General features: G+C 33.8%; 2 protein-coding genes across 2 annotated transcripts in view; one reads left to right on the top strand and one right to left on the bottom strand.

Moving 5' to 3' along the window:
• The first annotated feature begins 3,898 nt into the window (after nucleotides 1-3,898).
• LOC132759369 (large neutral amino acids transporter small subunit 1-like) lies at nucleotides 3,899-18,398 on the top strand. The gene is made up of 10 exons (XM_060751134.1): nucleotides 3,899-5,478; nucleotides 10,000-10,125; nucleotides 11,415-11,514; nucleotides 12,530-12,574; nucleotides 13,515-13,638; nucleotides 14,372-14,475; nucleotides 15,054-15,150; nucleotides 15,707-15,856; nucleotides 16,453-16,630; nucleotides 17,023-18,398. The coding sequence occupies exons 1-10, from the start codon at nucleotides 4,896-4,898 to the stop codon at nucleotides 17,091-17,093; spliced, it is 1,578 nt and encodes a 525-aa protein (XP_060607117.1). The 5' UTR covers nucleotides 3,899-4,895; the 3' UTR covers nucleotides 17,094-18,398.
• The window catches only part of LOC132759370 (CUB and zona pellucida-like domain-containing protein 1), a 66,011-nt gene continuing 65,242 nt past the window's right edge, over nucleotides 18,254-19,022 (bottom strand). Inside the window, exon 6 of the mRNA XM_060751135.1 lies at nucleotides 18,254-18,729. Within this exon, the coding sequence (XP_060607118.1) occupies nucleotides 18,468-18,729 (262 nt within the window). The 3' untranslated portion in view covers nucleotides 18,254-18,467. The remainder of the gene's footprint in view (nucleotides 18,730-19,022) is intronic.

The raw sequence follows: 19,022 nt of genomic DNA, 5'->3' as shown, positions 1-19,022 counted from the left end.
CCTGTTGAAATATATTGTATCTATCTAATTAGTTAATGACCATACAGTAAGAAACACAAGGTGGATATGTATCACACATATACTGTTTGTAGTTATGTTTTATTATTTGTTGTGTGTTTTCATATGTTAGGTCAGTTTATTTTCATATTTACTGTTAGCTAAACTTGCCCGGTAATGTTTAAACCCTTTGATTTGTCATTTAACTGAATTTTTAATATTGTTGTGTGTTAAACTGATTTTAAAGCATGATAGTACATCATGAAATATGTTTGTTTTTAATGATATAAGTGTCATCCACTTATATATGTATTCTATTCTATATATAATATGTATATATATGTGTGTATATATATATTACAAAGCTATGAAAACCAATGCAGTTTAGTACAATTTCATATGACTATGTTTATATACATATAGTTCCCATAATCTAATCATTATATATATGTACTCATTGCTTTTTTGACTTCCAACTTTATACATTACATTATTGTATTTAAAGTAATGTATTTTATTTCACAGTATTTGAGTATATGTCTTTATTTATGGTGTTTAATTTGATTTTTGAAGTTTAAATTGTGTGTGTTTAATCATGTTCAATAACTGTTATTTTTTACGTTTGTTAGAGGTAAATGGATTCAGCTTTGTGAATAGTAACATATACATCATTATGTTCTCATAGGTCAGGTTAATAATGTTGCTATATCAGTATATATGGCCTTATAATACTGCTTGTTTGTATCGTCACTTTTCATTGGATAATCATGTATTTACACAGCTGCTGTCATTTTATTAGTTAATTTCATTTTTTGTTTGCAAATAAAACAAGTTTTCTGTTATTAATTAAATATAAAGATTCTTGATAGGTCATATATCCATATATTAACAGTTGTTTGCAATGGTTATATATACAATCATTTATATTATTAGTTATAAAGATATTCGACAGGTTATATGGCTATATATAAAAGGTTGTTTGTAAATAGCGGCTCAAGTTATATGACAAACAACAGTTTATATATGGCCATATAACCTGTCAGGAATACTTAAACTTATTTTTTTGGAGGAAAAGTAAGATTTCTTCATAAATTGACAGCAGCTGTGTATATAAAACTGTATAAACATGATTATCCAATGAAAAGCGATGTTATAAACGTGCGTTAAGTATTATAATATTAGTTATAAAGATTGTTGATAGGTTATATGGCCCTATATAAACGGCTGTTTGTAAATATAACCCGAGCCGCTAGGCGAGGGTCATATTGCAAACAGCTGTTTATATACGGCAATATAACCTATCAACAATCTTTATAACGAATTTATAATACAGCAAGCATCATTTTAAGAGAAAAAAGAAAGATTTTTTCATGAATCCACATCAGCCGTGTATATAAAACTATATAAACGTCACGATTATCCAATGAAAAGCGGTGTTACAAACATGCGGTATTATAAAGGGTCATATAACCTGTTAACAATCTTTATAACTAATAATATTGCCCACTTTAATATAGATACATGAAGATATATAATATAATACAGTATGATATTTACTGGCCCAATATGTGGTATTACTGTGATATGCTTTAGTCCTTATGTGTCACAGTTTTGTCATGTGTCACACTTTTGTCATGTGTCACACTTTTGCCGTGTGTCACAGTAGTTTTGTCATGTGTCACAGTATCTTTGTTATGTGTCACAGTTTTTGTCTCTGCTAAATGTATTGTATATTAATACAGGTAAATAAACCAACAACTTACAGAATGTGGTAACCAAAGACATAAAGAGCTCTCGAGTGTTTTAAAAAAACTTATTCAGTGTCTTACTCATTCTGTAAAAATTATTCTTCTGTAATTTATTATGTAAATGAAAACATAAAATATATTGTTTAAACTAAAAGACACAAATGAAAATTTAGTGTAATTAAAGATTAATGATTATAAAGGTACAATGAATAAATAAGACATTGACATTTTTGGTACTATTAAAAACACGGAGGTACATATAAATCTCTTTTTCAATGCTCATTAAAAAATGATTTTAAATATTTGTTCATAAAGTATGGAAACACCCATAAAAACTATTGAAACACCCATAAAAAGTATAGAAACATCCATAAAAAGTATGGAAACACCCATAAAAAGTATAGAAACACCCATAAAAAGTATAGAAACATCCATAAAATGTCCATTTATTTTCATTGTCATTTCTTTTTAATTCATTCTATGTTCATTGTATTAATACATGTAGATTCAAATCTACATTATAGAATATTTAAGAAATGCAACCACTAGTTATTCGATTGCTTGTGTCTTGCTGTACAGTTTGTACTTAAAACAAGGTAGGATTCATTTCATAAAGGTTACTTACTGCAGGGCCTTTCAAATAGAAATTCTATTTAAAAGAGCCTGCTTACTGGTGTATTGTATTAACCATTGTAAAAATTATGTAAAAATGTAGTATACAATTTCACCCATGTATTTTATTTTTTCAACATATCATGTCATATTGCTCTTAAATAAATTGTGTGAAATAAAAATAAAATCCAAAAGTTTTCTCAGGATTTTTTGATGTTATTACCAAGGCTAGATTAATTACTAGATACTAGTATATATATCCGTAGTTTGAAATGTACAGAACAGAGCGAAACTTCAATACATGTACAATTATTTTAAATACAATACTTGAGCATAGTGGCCGAGTGGTTAAGCTCGTTCACTTCAAACCACTTGCCCCTCACCGCTGTGGGTTCGAATCCCGACAGGGACTTTGGATTCTTTTATGTGAGGAAGCTATCCAGCTAGCTTACAGAACGTCGGTGGTTCTACTCGGGTGCCCGTTCGTGCCTGAAATAATGCACGGAAGGGCACCTGAGGTCTTCCTCCACAAGTAAAGCTGGAACGTTGCGATATGACCTATATACTGTGTCGATGTGACGTAAACCCAAATCAAACAAAACTTGAACATAGTAATTAACTGCATACAAGTCGCATCATATATACAGAATGAAAATATTGATATACATGTACGTTGTAGATAGAATAAATAGTATTGTATCTAACATTGGATAAAGCGTTGCAAAGCGACACCTAGTTTGAGATGTTATTTCCGATCTTCTGATGACATAATATGTGAACCGTCCGGTTAGCTCAATAGGTAGAACGTCGGACATTGAATCGGACGACCCGGGTTCGATTTCTGGACGGCGCAGGTCACTTTTATTGTGATTGATCATGAAATCTTTTCTACGGTCATTCGTACTGCATATGTACAGAAGTTTCAGTTAACTAGCTATTACTTGTAAACTGTTTGACAGCCTGCCCAGGAACAATGTGGTGTCTGAACTGTGCGATATACGGAGTGAAAACTACAAACACCACCATCATCACGTGCTATGTAGAGCTTGGCATTGTGGCTAGTAAGCCAGGAGACAGATAGGCTGAGCGTCCATTTTAGTACTATAGACATTGTGCTCACTGATACAAGAAGACACTCTCGTCTTCCAAACTGGTGTCACCATATATGTATTAACTATTGAATTTGTCTTATAACCACGCCTGTATATTAAAAGTCCATACGAAAACAAAACGTTCAAATATTTAAAACACTTGCATTTGGATAAAAATAGAACATACAGGTATTGCGTCAGTTTTCTTTACAATTTCACAATTAATAATTGAATATATTTGTTCATTGTATAGTCGTATATAAAGTCCTGCTCTGTTTTCAATGGATAGCTATAATATATAATTACATGGTTATAATGCATTATTTAAACATAAATCGGTGCAAATCTTGTAATTAATGCTCGTGATTCTTAAAGGACTACAGAAATAAAAAAAACAACATTACACATTCGTCATGGATATTTAAGTTTGTTTGACATTTAACCAATTACAAAAATATCCAAATATCAAAATAAACATATTAAATATCACTCATCAACTTTGTAATGTGCCGGTAATCGTTTAAAGTGCGGAAATTATAAATTTGTACACACATTTGTGTTGTATTGTTTTACAAATTTTAAGTATGCGGATAATAAATTTGACAAACGAGAATAGTTAATGAATCATTGAAACTGATAGTCTTTGGTTGTGAACTTCTTAATTAAATAAATCAAAAGTACACGAATCTTACAGTCTTAAACGGCAAGCTCAGTTTTCTTTCTATTTTAAACAGATAGGCAATACATTCAACTTACGGTGTTTCTAACACTGACAGACCCGTGGAAGCTCGTGTGATGACATCAATGTTATCAACTTTTATGAACTGTTAAATTAAAAAAATAATTGAACTTCACCAAAGCAGCAGTGGATTTATTTATCTGTCCGTCGAATACACATACGCGTATTCTTTTGCTGTGTTGTTCAATTAAGATGCAAATAGAGAATGTAAAATAATGATAGAACGAGACAAAAATCGTTGCATACTAATAGAGAAAGGTTTTATCTCTGATGTTCTATTTATTCCAGCCTTTATTCCCTTCGTACAAGAGGATAAATTGTCACTGGCTTGGACGTTATAGATCTTCATATCTAGAGGTGGAAAATTAAATCTTTTTTTGTTGTTATTTCGAGTTGAAAGAAAAGTGAGATGCGATAAGCATTAACAAAACATTTGCAGTGTGCATTGTACAATACTTCAATTGATAACTGCGGTTTAAAAATGTGGGTGTCATCGTTACAGTAACATGCAATTTTCAAGGTCAATTGGTATTGAATTAAATTGAAATCACGCGAAGAAAGAATGGTTTTATACGACACTTAAATATTTGTCAAAAATGACATTATAAAACAAGTGTCTATAAATTTCGCTAATAAATTTATTGTGCGTATAGATTATATATATATTTTTGTCTGTTGATTAAAGTTTTGGAAATTTGAAATAAAGAAATGTCTCTACAAAATAGTAACGGAGAAGTTATACCGACCATGGAAAAGGAAACGACGGTCTCTGAAAATGATGCAACAAATGGAAATTTGAAACATTCGGATACAAACGGATTTTCACGTGCTATGAACGGACAAACAAATGCAGACGATATCATGGATAAAATACAAACTGTTGTATCTTTAAAGAAACAAATTAGTTTAACTCAATCTGTCGCTATTATTGTAGGTATTATTATAGGATCTGGAATATTTGTGTCTCCCGTCGGAATTTTGACTAATGTAAAATCCGTCGGCATGTCTTGTGTTATGTGGACAATATGCGGGGTTTTCTCTGGGCTCTGTGCATTGTGTTACGCCGAACTTGGCGCGTGCATTCCTCAGTCTGGCGGTGAATATATCTACATTAAACGCGCATTTGGAGATTTTCCTGCATTTTTGTGTCTGTGGATTAACTTCATTATTATTTGTCCGGTCGGCATTGCCGCGTCATCGTTAATTTTTGCAACGTATGTGTTAAAGCCCATCTTTCCAGACTGCGACCCGCCGGTTACAGCTTTACGACTTCTAGCGGCTGTTGTAGTCAGTAAGTAGCTTTAGATCTACCATAAGTTTATAATCAACGTTAAACAAGCACTTAATCATTATACCGAAAGATACATATATTTAGAAAGGCAAAATAGATATTAAGGATATATTAATAATTGATTATTCCATTTCAAATGATATTTTAAAAGTAATTCATTTTGATATTTATTTATTGAATACTTTATTATATATCTGTGCATATATACAGACGTACTGTGTCTTTTAATATAATAAAGAATAGACATAAAACAGAATGAAAATTGTTGCATATAAATTGTTCTATTTTTTATGAAAAAGAAAAAAATGGTGTATGCCGATCTTGTTTTTTGGAGGTATCTGTCCATAAATTAGATTTTCTTTGCATAGCGACGTTATTCAAACCGGAACGTAAACTACATCACTATATAGTAGATACGTTCTCTTTATTTGTTTAAAATATTTCATCATTAGTTGACGGCATGATGTCAGACATTTATTGTTCTGTTGCTTGTTTTAAAGGCCGTGAGAACATCTATTTAAGAACACATGCTGGCTGATATTTGGATTCGTGATATTGTTTCATAATAAATTGGGGTTCAACTGATAAAAATAACACTACATAATATTTAACTACTAGGTCACGATAACTTCGAGAACGTTGCAGTGTGCACTTTTCAAAATTTCTCTTTTTGACCACTTTTATTTCATCATTTGTGTTTTTGTGACCTATGCAACCAGCATAGAGAATGGTCATCTTGCACGCACCTAAGCAGGCTTGTCAGAATTTATGCTGTTGGTTTTTGATAGGGAAATCTCAGACAAAAGGTTCCGAATTCAAACCAGCAAATAAAGGGTTTTAGCAAATAAAATTAGATATTAGTATCATAATAGTTCTGGATGCCATTACCTTTTAATCAGCCTACATTTTATGACTGAAAATATCGTTTATATTTTCTATAATGAATAGATGGTATAAACAAGTCATATTTATGATTTTCAGTCAAATTATAGAATGTAGCTTTATTTTTCTCGACAGTGTTTTACCAAAGTGAGATTGTTTGAAAATCAGTTTTGGTGCCATTTATGAATTTTACTAGCTTCTTTAAATAAATAAATAAAAGATTATTTTATCATTATCTAGGTCGTGTTAAATAAAAAATAATCTTAACCCATTACTTCATGAGCATTTTGTGAAAAATGGCTGTTTTCATTGAAAAGTCTCCCGTTACAAGTTTAAATTGCTATAATACTATAAAAACTGCTTCAACACTAATCAAACTTGGCACAAATGTTGACTGGACCATTGCCCTTGCAACAACATGCTCAGGCTCAAATTTTCTGTTACCATGGCAACGAGGGGACATCTCAAAATTGCCAAAAATCACTATTTTGCGTTGATTTTTTCCATTATAATTGATTTCAAAGTGCTGCAACTTCTCAATGGATTGAGATAGAGTCAAATGCTTTTCAGCGTTGGTTACACGTTACCTTATGATCAATCTGGGGTCATTTATAGCCTCTCACAAGTCCAAAATTTTCTTGGCGATGAGGGGGACTCCGCCCCCTTCAAACCCCCCAAACAGAAGGGGGCACATCCCCCTTCTGGCAACCCCCTGATGTATCTTTTGGTTGGGGGGCCGCGCCGAAAAAGTGGTCACTTTTTTAACAACATTTCTCAAACAAAAACAAGTGTTAAGGGCCTAAATAATGCTTTTTTACACCACTTGAGACAACAAAAAGGGGGGGGGGGGTGAAAAAGGCGTTAAAAGGCGTGTATATGAAGTAATGGGTTAAAGAGAACTATGGCGGCTGATTTGGTACGCTTTTGTGCGTCTAGTCGGCGCTAGCGACAACACGACAAAGCGCCGTATGGCGCGTTGTGGCACTGTCGTCCTGTCTCCAGCGCGGCACGCCAAACGGCGCGTTTTCGTGCGGCGCGTTGTCGTGATATCGGCCCTTCGCTTGGCTTATAAGCCAATTCTTCAATTTGAACCGAGCGACAATGTGGCATCGCGACAAAACGCCGCACAACAACGCGCGCTTTGGCGTGCCGCGCTAGTCAGGACGACAAGACGACAGCGCGCCGTTTGGCGCTTTGTCGTGTTGTCGCTAGCGCCAACGAGACGCACAAAATCGTACCAAATCAGCCACCATAAAGAACACATGTACTAATTAAATTTCAGCCATGACACCATTTTATCTTCATGTCATGATATTTGCACTTGAAAACACCACAAGGCCATTTTATAGTCTGAATAGTCTGACAAGATATGCACAAAAAAACTTACAATTTTCTGTCATGAAATCAGGGCAGTAGGTAATGACTTTAACTAGGTTAGTGGTTCTCACGATAAAGAAAAGAAAAGTGTCATACTTCATATCACGCGACACTAATATACACGCAACAAAAACAAAACTTATCAAACCGGAAAAATAAACAATGGCAAAATTAGCAAAAAATTAAATCCTGTTTAGTTAACCAGGTGATAATAATATTTTTGCCGCTTTTGTTAAATAATTTATATGTGTATTACTTAATACTATTAAAATTGTTAATGAAGTTTCTGTTGTATCATAGTTTGGAGACCTTTCTGTTGAAAAAGTGTCAGGGTTAAATCGTATACATATACATGCACAGTGCGTTAACTGGAGTGCGGGTATTAGCATCCGCGCAATCTGATCATGCAGGATCCATGCTGTTCGCTATCAGTTTCTCTACTTGTAATATTTGTAAGCGAACAGCATGGATCCTGATCAGACTGCGCGGGTGCGCAGGCTGGTCTGGATCCATGCTGGTCGCAAACCCATTGTGTTGTTTTGTCATGACGCGGCTCAAATGTGTTCATCGGACGCTTATACCCCCACTACATTGGCATATTTACAATCTAAGGCATATTTCATACATTTCATCATTGGTAAGCTTTGTTTTACAAGTAATTTCACAAACCTTGTAGGAAGAAACTCTAACTATTGACTAGGATCTCTCATCAAGTGCCACTGTGACCTTGACCAAATTGCCCCAAAATCAATAGGGGTTACCTTGTCTAGGGCAACGTGCCTACCATGGTCAACACAACTTAGTTGTATTTTTCTCAATTAATTGGAAACTATATTTTTCTATGACTTTCATTGTGACCATGTCCTATGACACAATGACCTCAAAATCAAATAAAATGTCACCTACTAGCTATGAATAATGTGTCTACATATACTTTCAAAAAGCTTATTACTTCTCAAGTCATGTAAGGCTTAAAATTAACTGTCAGTTAAACCCTTTACTTAATCACGTCAAAATCAATACAGACCGTCAACTGACTATGGACAATGTCCCCCTACCAAGTTTAACAACCTAAATCTTAATTCTTCACAAGAGATTGATCGAATGACATTTAATCGAATGACCTAAAACTCAATAGGGGCCCATATAATGGCAGTGGGTGACGTCATAAACGTGGCCTGTCTCTAGCGCGGCACGCAAAACGGCGCGCGTTGTTGCGATGTCGCCCTGTCGCTTGGCTTTTAAGCCAATCCTTCAATTTGAACTTGGCGACAATGTGTCTTTCGCCGCACGACAACATGCCGTTTAGCGTGCCGCGCTAGAGACAGGACGACAAGACGACAGCGCGACAACGCGCCGTTTGGCGCTTTGTCGTGTTGTCGCTAGCGCCAACGTGACGCACAAAATCATACCAAATTAGCCACCATACCAGATCCCCCATCACGGTATGCTTTCCCACTTTTTAAGAGGGGCATACTAATGACCTAAAATGTTTGATCAGTGGAACCGATTTTAAAATATGTGTTTATAATTTAGCGTTTAAAGAAAGATAAAAAATAAGACTGTTTACCAAACATGTATATTAATCTTATTATTACCAGTTATAAATATGCCATGGTCTTGATTTATAAATTTTAACGTCTGTGCAACAAAACTCTTCCCATGTCTTCACAATGTAATAATTCATTGAATATCAAGTCAAACTTGTTTCAAGCACATATCATTTAAATACACTTGATATAAAGTTTTTTTCTTGTTGTCTTTTTGTATAAGTCTAACATAAAGAAATATTCAGTGCACATGAAAACCAAAACCCTTAATCATTATTGTACTGCATGGAATAACCTTTGTGATTGGCAGAAATATAACACAAATTACAGCAATAATAAATGTACTAGTATCAATAAACGTCTCAATAGTTTACATTTTTGTCCGAATTTCTGTTTTAAATAAAAAAAAACCCAAACATTTAAGCAGCGACGTTTATACCAATCGGAACTTTTCGGCCTTTTCCGTCAGTCTTCGGGATAAGGACCTCGGTCATGCATTAGGCCAGACCAGTAGTTGTTCAATGGTTATCCAAGTTATGCGAGTTCATTATAAACAATTTGAAAAGAAAGAAATATATTATTCTTTGAGACTGTGAAAATCATGTATGGAATTAAAGAGACCTGTTTCAAATACATGTATATATGTACATGTAGTATGATCATTTTTTTACAAAAAGGGGAAAAAAGAATGACGTTTTTATTGTATTTTCAGCATTTATAGTGAGCCTTAACTGTGTAAATGTAAAATGGTCAACAAAGTTGCAAGTTGTGATCACCACCAGCAAATTAGGAGCTCTGATCATGATAATTGTGATTGGTTTTATATACATTGGAAAAGGTTTGTCTTTCTTAAATAATAATAATAAAAAAAATCATGAAATTATTGCTAGATAATGTTGAAGATAAATAAATAGAATAGCTACTGGGTTACCTATATACTGATTTGAAATTTTGAGAAACTATGATCATATACGACGCTCGAACCAATAAGTGGTCTTCTTCGTGGTAAACAATATATGGAAAATCTTCTTAAAAAAAGACAAAAAAAAAAACAACAAAAACATATCAGGAAGGAGTCTATTTCACGAATTGATATTTTGTTCGAATACCCGGCTGAACGTACGGCGATTCATGGCATTTTTTGGTAATGCTAATACTTGTTCTTTTGCAATGCAGTTACTCGCGATCTTTCTCCGTAAACATTGTATTTGATGACAAAAAGCGAAACGGTGATGCCTGATAGTCGTAAATAAAATCTTTTTCGGTAAAATAAACTAATTTGGTAAAATAACAACATTAAAGCATAGCAATAAATGTTGGCAGTAAAAAAGATAGCAACAAAACATGGTTAAACGTTAGATTAGGAGGAGACTGTGGTGTATTGATTTGGTATAAAATCGAATTAAAACATGTCAATTTAAGAGCCCTCTTGTCTTACAATTCCGTTATTTATGTAAATTTAAAGATGCCATCGTCCACTGATAAAGAACAATATAATGAAAATGTCCCATCACAAATGAGAGAAAAGACAAAAGGAGAATTTTATGACCGGATTAGCACAACGAAAGAAATCGAAGACGGATAAATGTTTAATGAATAACATACGTAACGAATCCTGTCTGTTTTTAAAGCTGTATTTAGTTCTATAAAACGTACTTGTTTGAAATAAAATGTTCTAGTCAAGTAGATGCAATAGTTTTCAAATCATTGTTAATATAAGGAATGTTTCCTTTTTCTATTTTATATGACATCACATCCGGTTTGTTGTTTCTATTCATATCCTGAAAAAGCTGCTTGAAAACCTGTTGTGAAACTTTAATGTGAAAACACATGTTGTTATTTGTATATTTATGTTTATTCTTTTATCTAAGACTTACCAAGGAATGCAGTAAAGAATTTTAGCTGCAAGTACAACATACAAGCACAAACAGTGTCACATGTATTTGCAAAGAAAAAAAATAATTAAAAAAAAACAACGTTTTTGAAATCGGTTTCGATTCAAACGGCTTTTTGCTGATTCTAAATACAATATGAAATATAATAATTAGTTTACAGTTGTATATTTTTACATATTATTCCAACATTCTGTATACAATTTAGTTTTTAGAATATGATGTACTTTTCTAGGGGATGTTGAAAATTTTAAAGATTCCTTTGAAGACAGTGATTTCAGCGCGGGCTCCATCGCCATTGCCTTCTACTCCGGTTTCTGGGCATTCGGTGGATGGTTAGTTTAGATTCTTTATTCCAGAATATCTGACGAATAAAATGAGCCGCGCCATTACAAAACCAACATAATGGTTTTGCGATCAGCATGGATCCTGACCAGACTGCGCATCCACGCAGTCTGATCAGGATCCATGCTGTTCGCTATTAGTTTCTCTACTTGTTATAGAGGATCCTGATCAGACTGCGCTGATGCGCAGGCTGGTCTGGATCCATGCCGGTCGCAAACCCATTATGTTGGTTTTGTCATGACGCGGCTCAAATGTCACTCTTTTCCAAAATGTCAAGGCAAATCGATACGTGATTGAATAATGAGAAAGTATGTTTTCGTTAGAGATTTTGATAAGCATGTCTGATGTCGTTTGGTGAATCAATTCCTGAAAGCTTCGTCTCATCTACGAGGGCTGTCCCACAAAATCGTGGACAATGGCTGTAAAACAAATATTTAACTCCCGAGACATAAGTGTATTTCCATCAATTGGAAATAAAATAGGAAACATTACTTCAGGAAGGTAAACATACATTACATATAAGATCACTCATACAGGCCTGAGGTTTTCTTCAGAAGTCTGTTTAGTATTTAAACATCGTTGTCCATGGTCTTATGGGACAGCCCTCGTATATGTGTACGAATGTATTAAAGTGGCAAAGCTGCATAATATCAGATATATTCTCCTCTGTCCGTACATAGATTAACTTTTACCTTGCAAGTACTTTGTGTAACTTCTGTACATGAATCACTGTACGTGGATAATTCTAATCAAAGATAATTTTTGAGATCACTAAAACAATACCCTGTGGCATTTATCAAACCAACATAACGCAATATATGCTTCACGACCCGGATTCGGACTCCGAACCAAATACCGATAGATTCTAGATCTAAAATTTACCTCAATCAGCTTACTTGGCAATCATTCTAAGCATATAAAACATACATAAAACTCAATACGAATACTGAAAATAAACTTTACCATTTATATAATTTCATACTATAGTTTTACTTTTATTTACAGGAGCTATCTGAACTTTCTAACAGATGAACTGATTGAACCGCATAAGTAAGTTAAATTGTATTTCAGTTTTCTAAATTTAGCTCACCTGTCACAAAGTGACAAGATAAGATTTTGTGATCGCAATTCATCCGGCGTCCGTCCGTCTGTAAACTATTATATACATCTCATAAACCGTTAAGCCAGTTTCATCCAAATTTCACAGGAATGTTCCTTTGCTGGTCAACTTTGAAAATTGTTCAAAGAATTTAATTCCATGCAGAACTCTTTTTCATGCAGACTTCTGATACAAAAGGAGTCTATTTGACTTCAGAGCACAACCAACCAACCAACCAACCAACCAACCAACCAACCAATACAAGTTGTGTATTTGACAAAAATGAAATTTCGACTACTCATAAGAGTCTTTTTACAGCATTTTCTGCAACTATGCAGATAATTATACAGAATTTAAACAGATTTGTTTGAATTATTTGCAAGCTAAACAGCATTTTAGGCATTTTGGTTTTACTCACTTGATTGGGAAGAGGCCTTAGCCTCAATTGGGAAGAGGCTTTTTATAGCCATCTTTTATATACAAGATGAAATAACACCGTGGGCATATGCTAGCGGTGATAAGCATTTTGTACTTTCATATCTTATAGTAATTGTGTGAGTTCCCAGTGGCTATCCTGATTCAATATTTAACCTGCTGGCACAGAAAGAGATGCCATCAGTATATAGTCAGGCCAGGGTGTCATCTGACCACCTCAGTACTGTTAGTAGTTCAACCTTTTGATATTGAAATTCCTTAAACTTCAAGTGAACTGTTCCAAATTCAAAACTGGACAAGTCCATTTCACAAATTTAGCAGGATTAGGGTTAATTTGAAACATCAATCGTGAGAATAGTCCGTAACAATTAGATTAATTTAGTAATATTGCATGTTCTTCACTACTATTGTTTATATTTACCAATATGTTTCAATATTACGTATTATATTTTCTAGGAATCTCCCACGGGCTATTGTTATATCTATTTCCATAGTAACAGTGGTATATTTGATAGCCAATATTGCATACTTTGCTGTCCTCACACCGTCAGAGATGCTGGCATCCTCTGCAGTAGCCGTGGTAAGTTTGAATAAAATATTAGAATTGCACAAATTTTCAGGTCGGTTGGGAAACCATAAATTGAATCAGATGTAATTTTTTTCTCCACTTAAGTCCTAAAACGGTGTAAGTATACTATACAAAACACATGGACTTTGAAACTATGTTCACATTTAGTGTATAGAGGTGGTCTTTGGTACGAAGTTGCTCTGAATATCGTTTCGAGGCCAAAGAATGAAGCAAAATGCAAATTAAGTACACCTCCACATTCATTTGTAAAGAATATGTCTTTCTTAACTACTAAACCGTCATTTAAGGTAGTGATATGGCCACTTTATTCCCCTTTTGAATCAGAAATCTTAGGATCGCTATCCACGTTTATTCAACACCTTCTGAGGCAAGCAGTTGTTTCCTTGACACTCGTTTTTAGTACTGGTTGAAGAGTCCGAGTGTGCTTATAAGCTAGTACCTTCCTACAAAATCTAACGAAAATAAATTATGTCTGCAACTTACAAGCCTTAGGTCTGAACACCTGACAACTTGTTTGCATTGTCGTATCTATACTGGCGGGTCACTCTGCCGCCATATCTGTCGCTAAATTTATCGAAAGTCTTAATCAAAATCTTAGAAATTGCATGGGTTTGTAATCAGTGGGCAGCGCTTATGGATCTGATATCGGCCTTACAACTGGAAATTGCTTTTGTTAACCATTTTATATAGTGTCATATATCTATTTATCACGTTCTTTTTTCAGACATTTTCCCAGGTAACAATTCCAGCAGCATCTTGGATAACACCAATACTTATAGCAATCTCTGTAATGGGAAGTATTAATGGAAACTCTCTCTCAATGTCTAGGTTAGAAAATGTTTTTTTGCTTTTGAACCAGACTTTTGGCTATATACAGTTGCACTCTGTAGAGTGAAAAAAACCCACTAATTTCCGCATCTTCAACGCGTGTGTTGTAAGCGATTATTAGGTTCCTGGTAAAATTACTATCACGCGCAAAGAACTATGACGTCATTTGGACATTTTCTATGTATGGCCAGGTGATTTAATTCTAAAAATGCAAATTTCTAACAGATATTTAAGAAAATGCCTATTGCAAAATTTTGCAACTTTTGTAGAAATATATATGGTATCACGAGCAGTGTGGGTTTCATATCTTTTACAATCAGATCTAGTTCTACCTTAAGTTATACTGACGGAACAAATGTGCATTTCATGTATTATAAAACTTTAATCTGTTGGCAAGTAATTCAAGCTTGTATTCAAAACAATTATATAAATGATAGAAAAATATTTTTTTTTTAAAAATCAGCAACTGTTGTCGAGATAAGTTTTACTTTAAACACCCTTACACTTCTTATAATTAAATTGAACGTTTTTAGAAAATAAGAATTTAATAACCTAATTATTTTATTCGTATATTTTAGATTATTTATGACGGGAGCAGAGTACAAACATCTTCCACATTTTATATCTATGATCAACATCAAATATCTCACACCAGCCCCATCACTACTAGTCATTGTAAGTACACTGTGATGTATTCTTAATAAATTTAGTACCATAGTAATTTGCTCGAGTCAGATATCCAGCGACCGTTTCAACGGTTTAAGACAAAAGATATGTCACCCGCGTATTGACCTACCGCGAACTAGGTGAGAGCTTCTGTACAACCGCAAAAAAGATTAGAGCCTCTGTATTTATAACTTCAAACTAGCTGAAAGCTTCTCTACAACCGCAAACCAACTGATAGCTTCTGTAAAACTACAAAGTAGCTGATAGCTTCTGTACAATCGCAGACTAACTGATAGCTTCCGCACAGCTTAATAAACAAATATCCATTGTGAAATGTAAACTAACATAATCCACCTTAGTGCAGTAATGGGTTAACTCCTATTGTGTTTTAATAAGAGTTAACCCGTTACTGTACTTGAGTGACGATATGGTGATCATCTCCAGCGACCTAAAGGTTAAAGTTTCTTTAAACAAAAGAAACTGAAATAAAAATAAAATGTTATGTCTTAGTTTGTTTGGTACAAGACAGATCATTATATTGATGAAACATATTTTTGTTTTACAGATGGTATTGACAGTTATAATGCAGAGTTTTGAGGAGATATTTTATCTCATTGAGTTGATGGGGTTCGGATTTTCTGTGGTTCTTTGTTGTGTTTTTGCTGGGCAAATATATCTCAGGTATAAGGAACCAAATCTACACCGACCCATCAAGGTATTTGATATGTTTTGTTCATGCTTGTTTTTGTTTGGTTCTATTCTTTACTCTTTTCTTAATGTAGTTTAATATAGCTCCAAAAAGATATTGCTTTCTTAGGGTTAATTATGACATGAACATTTCTCGAGGATTTGCTATATTGCAATTAAAAGAAAATGTTATGAAAAAAGATAACCGCGAATAAAACAAATGGCAATACCTAAAGTTACTTTCCAATAATATTTCATTATACATTGTATATTATTTTGGTAATGGTGACCCGTATGAGACTCAAAATGGTGACCCGTACGACTCTCAAAATGGTGACCCGTATGACTATCAAAAAGGCTGACCTGTATGATTCTCAAAATGGTGACCGTATGACTCCCAAAAGATGACCTGTATGACTCTCAAAATGTTTACCTGTATTACTCAAAAATGATGACCAAAATTGTGACTCGATTGACTATCAAAATGGTGACCCGGATGACTGTTAAAATAGTGACCGTTATTACTTTCAAATTGATGAACCGTATTAAAGTGTGATCAAGTATGCTGAACAAAGTTCGCTATATATTACATATCTGTAATGTAATTGTTTCTATTTCATACAGCTACCACTTGGACTGCCAATTTTTCTATTGTTAGTCAGTATAGTTATACTGGTGTTGACAGTGTACCAGAAACCTAGCGAAAGTGGACTGGGGTTGTTGTTGATAGCGCTGGGAGCGCCATTATATTTTGTTTTCATTTTCTGGGGAAATAAACCTAAATCTATACAAAACTGGATATGTAAGTTTCATAGTTTTGTATTCAGTTTTTTTCATGGATTTTTAAATATGTAATCATATTTTGTTCCGTGTCTTTAAATTTTGTTAGAATATTATTAGTTTCACATATTTGTTTATAAATATTCGGTGAAAAAATGTTAGTTAGAAAGTTTTTAATAGTGACTTATTAATAACTCATATTTTGTACGACATTAAGAAATTTATGAAATGTGTTGCATATTGATTTCCCATACTTGTACTTTACTCAGTGTATTAATGTAAATTTACATAATTCATTATTAATGACGCAATCATCTCCCATATTTATATTAACCAAATTAATGTACATTTAAGAAAATTTATAATAAATGACTCTATTATCTTCATATTTCTTTCATATTTCTTTATATTCAGTTAAGCTGACAAATCTTATCCAGAAGATAATGTACGCATGCGCCAGTGACACTGACAAGACGGCTCTTTAACTTCCGCTAGTGATCAGCAGAAATCGTTACAACTACAACAACAACAACAGAAAAGCTTTAGGGAAATTAATTCGTGTATTTACGTACATTTTATTTATCTAAGCCTAGGACTCTACAACTGTGCATGCAGCAATCACAAAACGAATTATTTTGTTTATCAATGTATGAAAAAATATAAGTTGTAAAAATGTTGAAAAGATATTTGTGTTTATTTTAGTTTTGCAAATATTGAATACCTTTATCAGATAATATAAAACTAAATCAGCCGTGTCATGACAAAACCAACATAATGGGTTTGCGACCAGAATGGATCCAGACCAGCCTGCGCATCCGCGCAGTCTGATCAGGATCCATGCTATTCGCTTACCAACCCTGTTACAAGTAGAGAAACTGATAGCGAACAGCATGGATCCTGATCAGACTGCGCGGAGGCGCAGGCTGGTCTGGATCCATGCTGGTCGCAAACCCATTATGTTGGTTTTGTCATGACGCGGCTCAAATAGAATATAAGTCGGTGGAGGGATTTACTTGTAAATCTAGGAGTTGTTAGCTACGGCAACTCTAAACATCTACACTATAAAGAGTTTATTTCGTACATGTTTGTTATTTAGTTTTGTCTAAGATTTAATTTTATCACACAACTTTTTATTTGACAAAAATTATATAAAGAAATAAAAAAATGTGGCCCTAACTTGGAAATGCGTATGAATTTTCGACATTCCCTACAATATCTAGTTTAGGTTTGCTAGCACACTTACGGGTAGCAACATCTGAAACTTTTCAACAAGGAGTCCCTATAGGTTCAAATAGGACAAATACTCAGTATATTAACAAGTCTAATTCTTGTTATCGCAAGAAAGATGGCAATATATAGGCTCCAAAGAAAGGTACAGTGTCGAATTTTCAAATGTCATACAATGATTAATCATATTTAACTTGCCACTGCCATTTATAGATCTACGTGTAGATCTTGCACCAAATGGACAGTTAACACAGCATATACGTGTTCTTGATCTCTAAATATTGACAACCGTAATATATATACCCTTTATCAGTTAGGGTGAACCATCAAACTATTTATCTATAAATACCTAAACTGCAATTAAGACTGGGCGGCTATTCTTACAAATAACAGAAAGAAAAACTAAGACAATATGGCGTCGAAATAGGGATACAAGTGTAATTTGAATAAATCATATTCAAAATTCTGTGCAGAAGAATAACTAAATCTGATAAATTCCATAAATGTTCATTGTAACTGTCAAGTAGTCTCAAGAAAATCAAAATTTTCCCGTCGATAAATCATATCAAGAAAAATCAATTATGTTTCTATTTCAATCATTTTTGGGTCATCACTAGAGTCGTCTGCTTTCTTTAAGAATCCTGATTAGTAACATCCGATGACTTATCAGCTTCCTTATCATCAGACGGTACATTTTCCACAGAAATTTTCCTCCGAATTACCGGGTTGCAAGACTGCCTACATTTTGCCGAGTAATCATGCGTGTTGCAGAAGATGGTGTCGCAAAACATGTAGATGCCCTCGTGGTTGCTTGTGTACTCAAAATTGTCGAAGACAAATTTAGTCTCGTGTGAGGACTGTGAAATTATATGCGTGTTCGTGTCAACTTCACATCTAAAGATATTATATGAATATTACAATAAAGAACATAAAAGCCCATATGGCTCATTTTGGCGGCAAAGATAAATAAACTTTACATACACAAAAAATATAAAAAAACAAAACATTTGATGCTCAAACACAAATCTCATGCACATTTTCATATTTTCAACATGTAAAACAATTACGATAAACACGCCGTGGAATAATGATCACTTTTTCAATTGGTTGGGTCGTCAGACCATACAAATAATGGTTGTGAAATTTCAGACTCTGATATGCTAATTTGCAAAATCCGAAAGTAGTGC

This window comes from Ruditapes philippinarum, unplaced genomic scaffold, assembly GCF_026571515.1.
Source record: "Ruditapes philippinarum isolate M1 unplaced genomic scaffold, ASM2657151v2 ctg374_1_1_1_1, whole genome shotgun sequence".
Classification (NCBI taxonomy): domain Eukaryota; kingdom Metazoa; phylum Mollusca; class Bivalvia; order Venerida; family Veneridae; genus Ruditapes; species Ruditapes philippinarum.
Note: the sequence above shows the minus strand (reverse complement) of the source record. Positions and strands in the feature narration are given on the sequence as shown.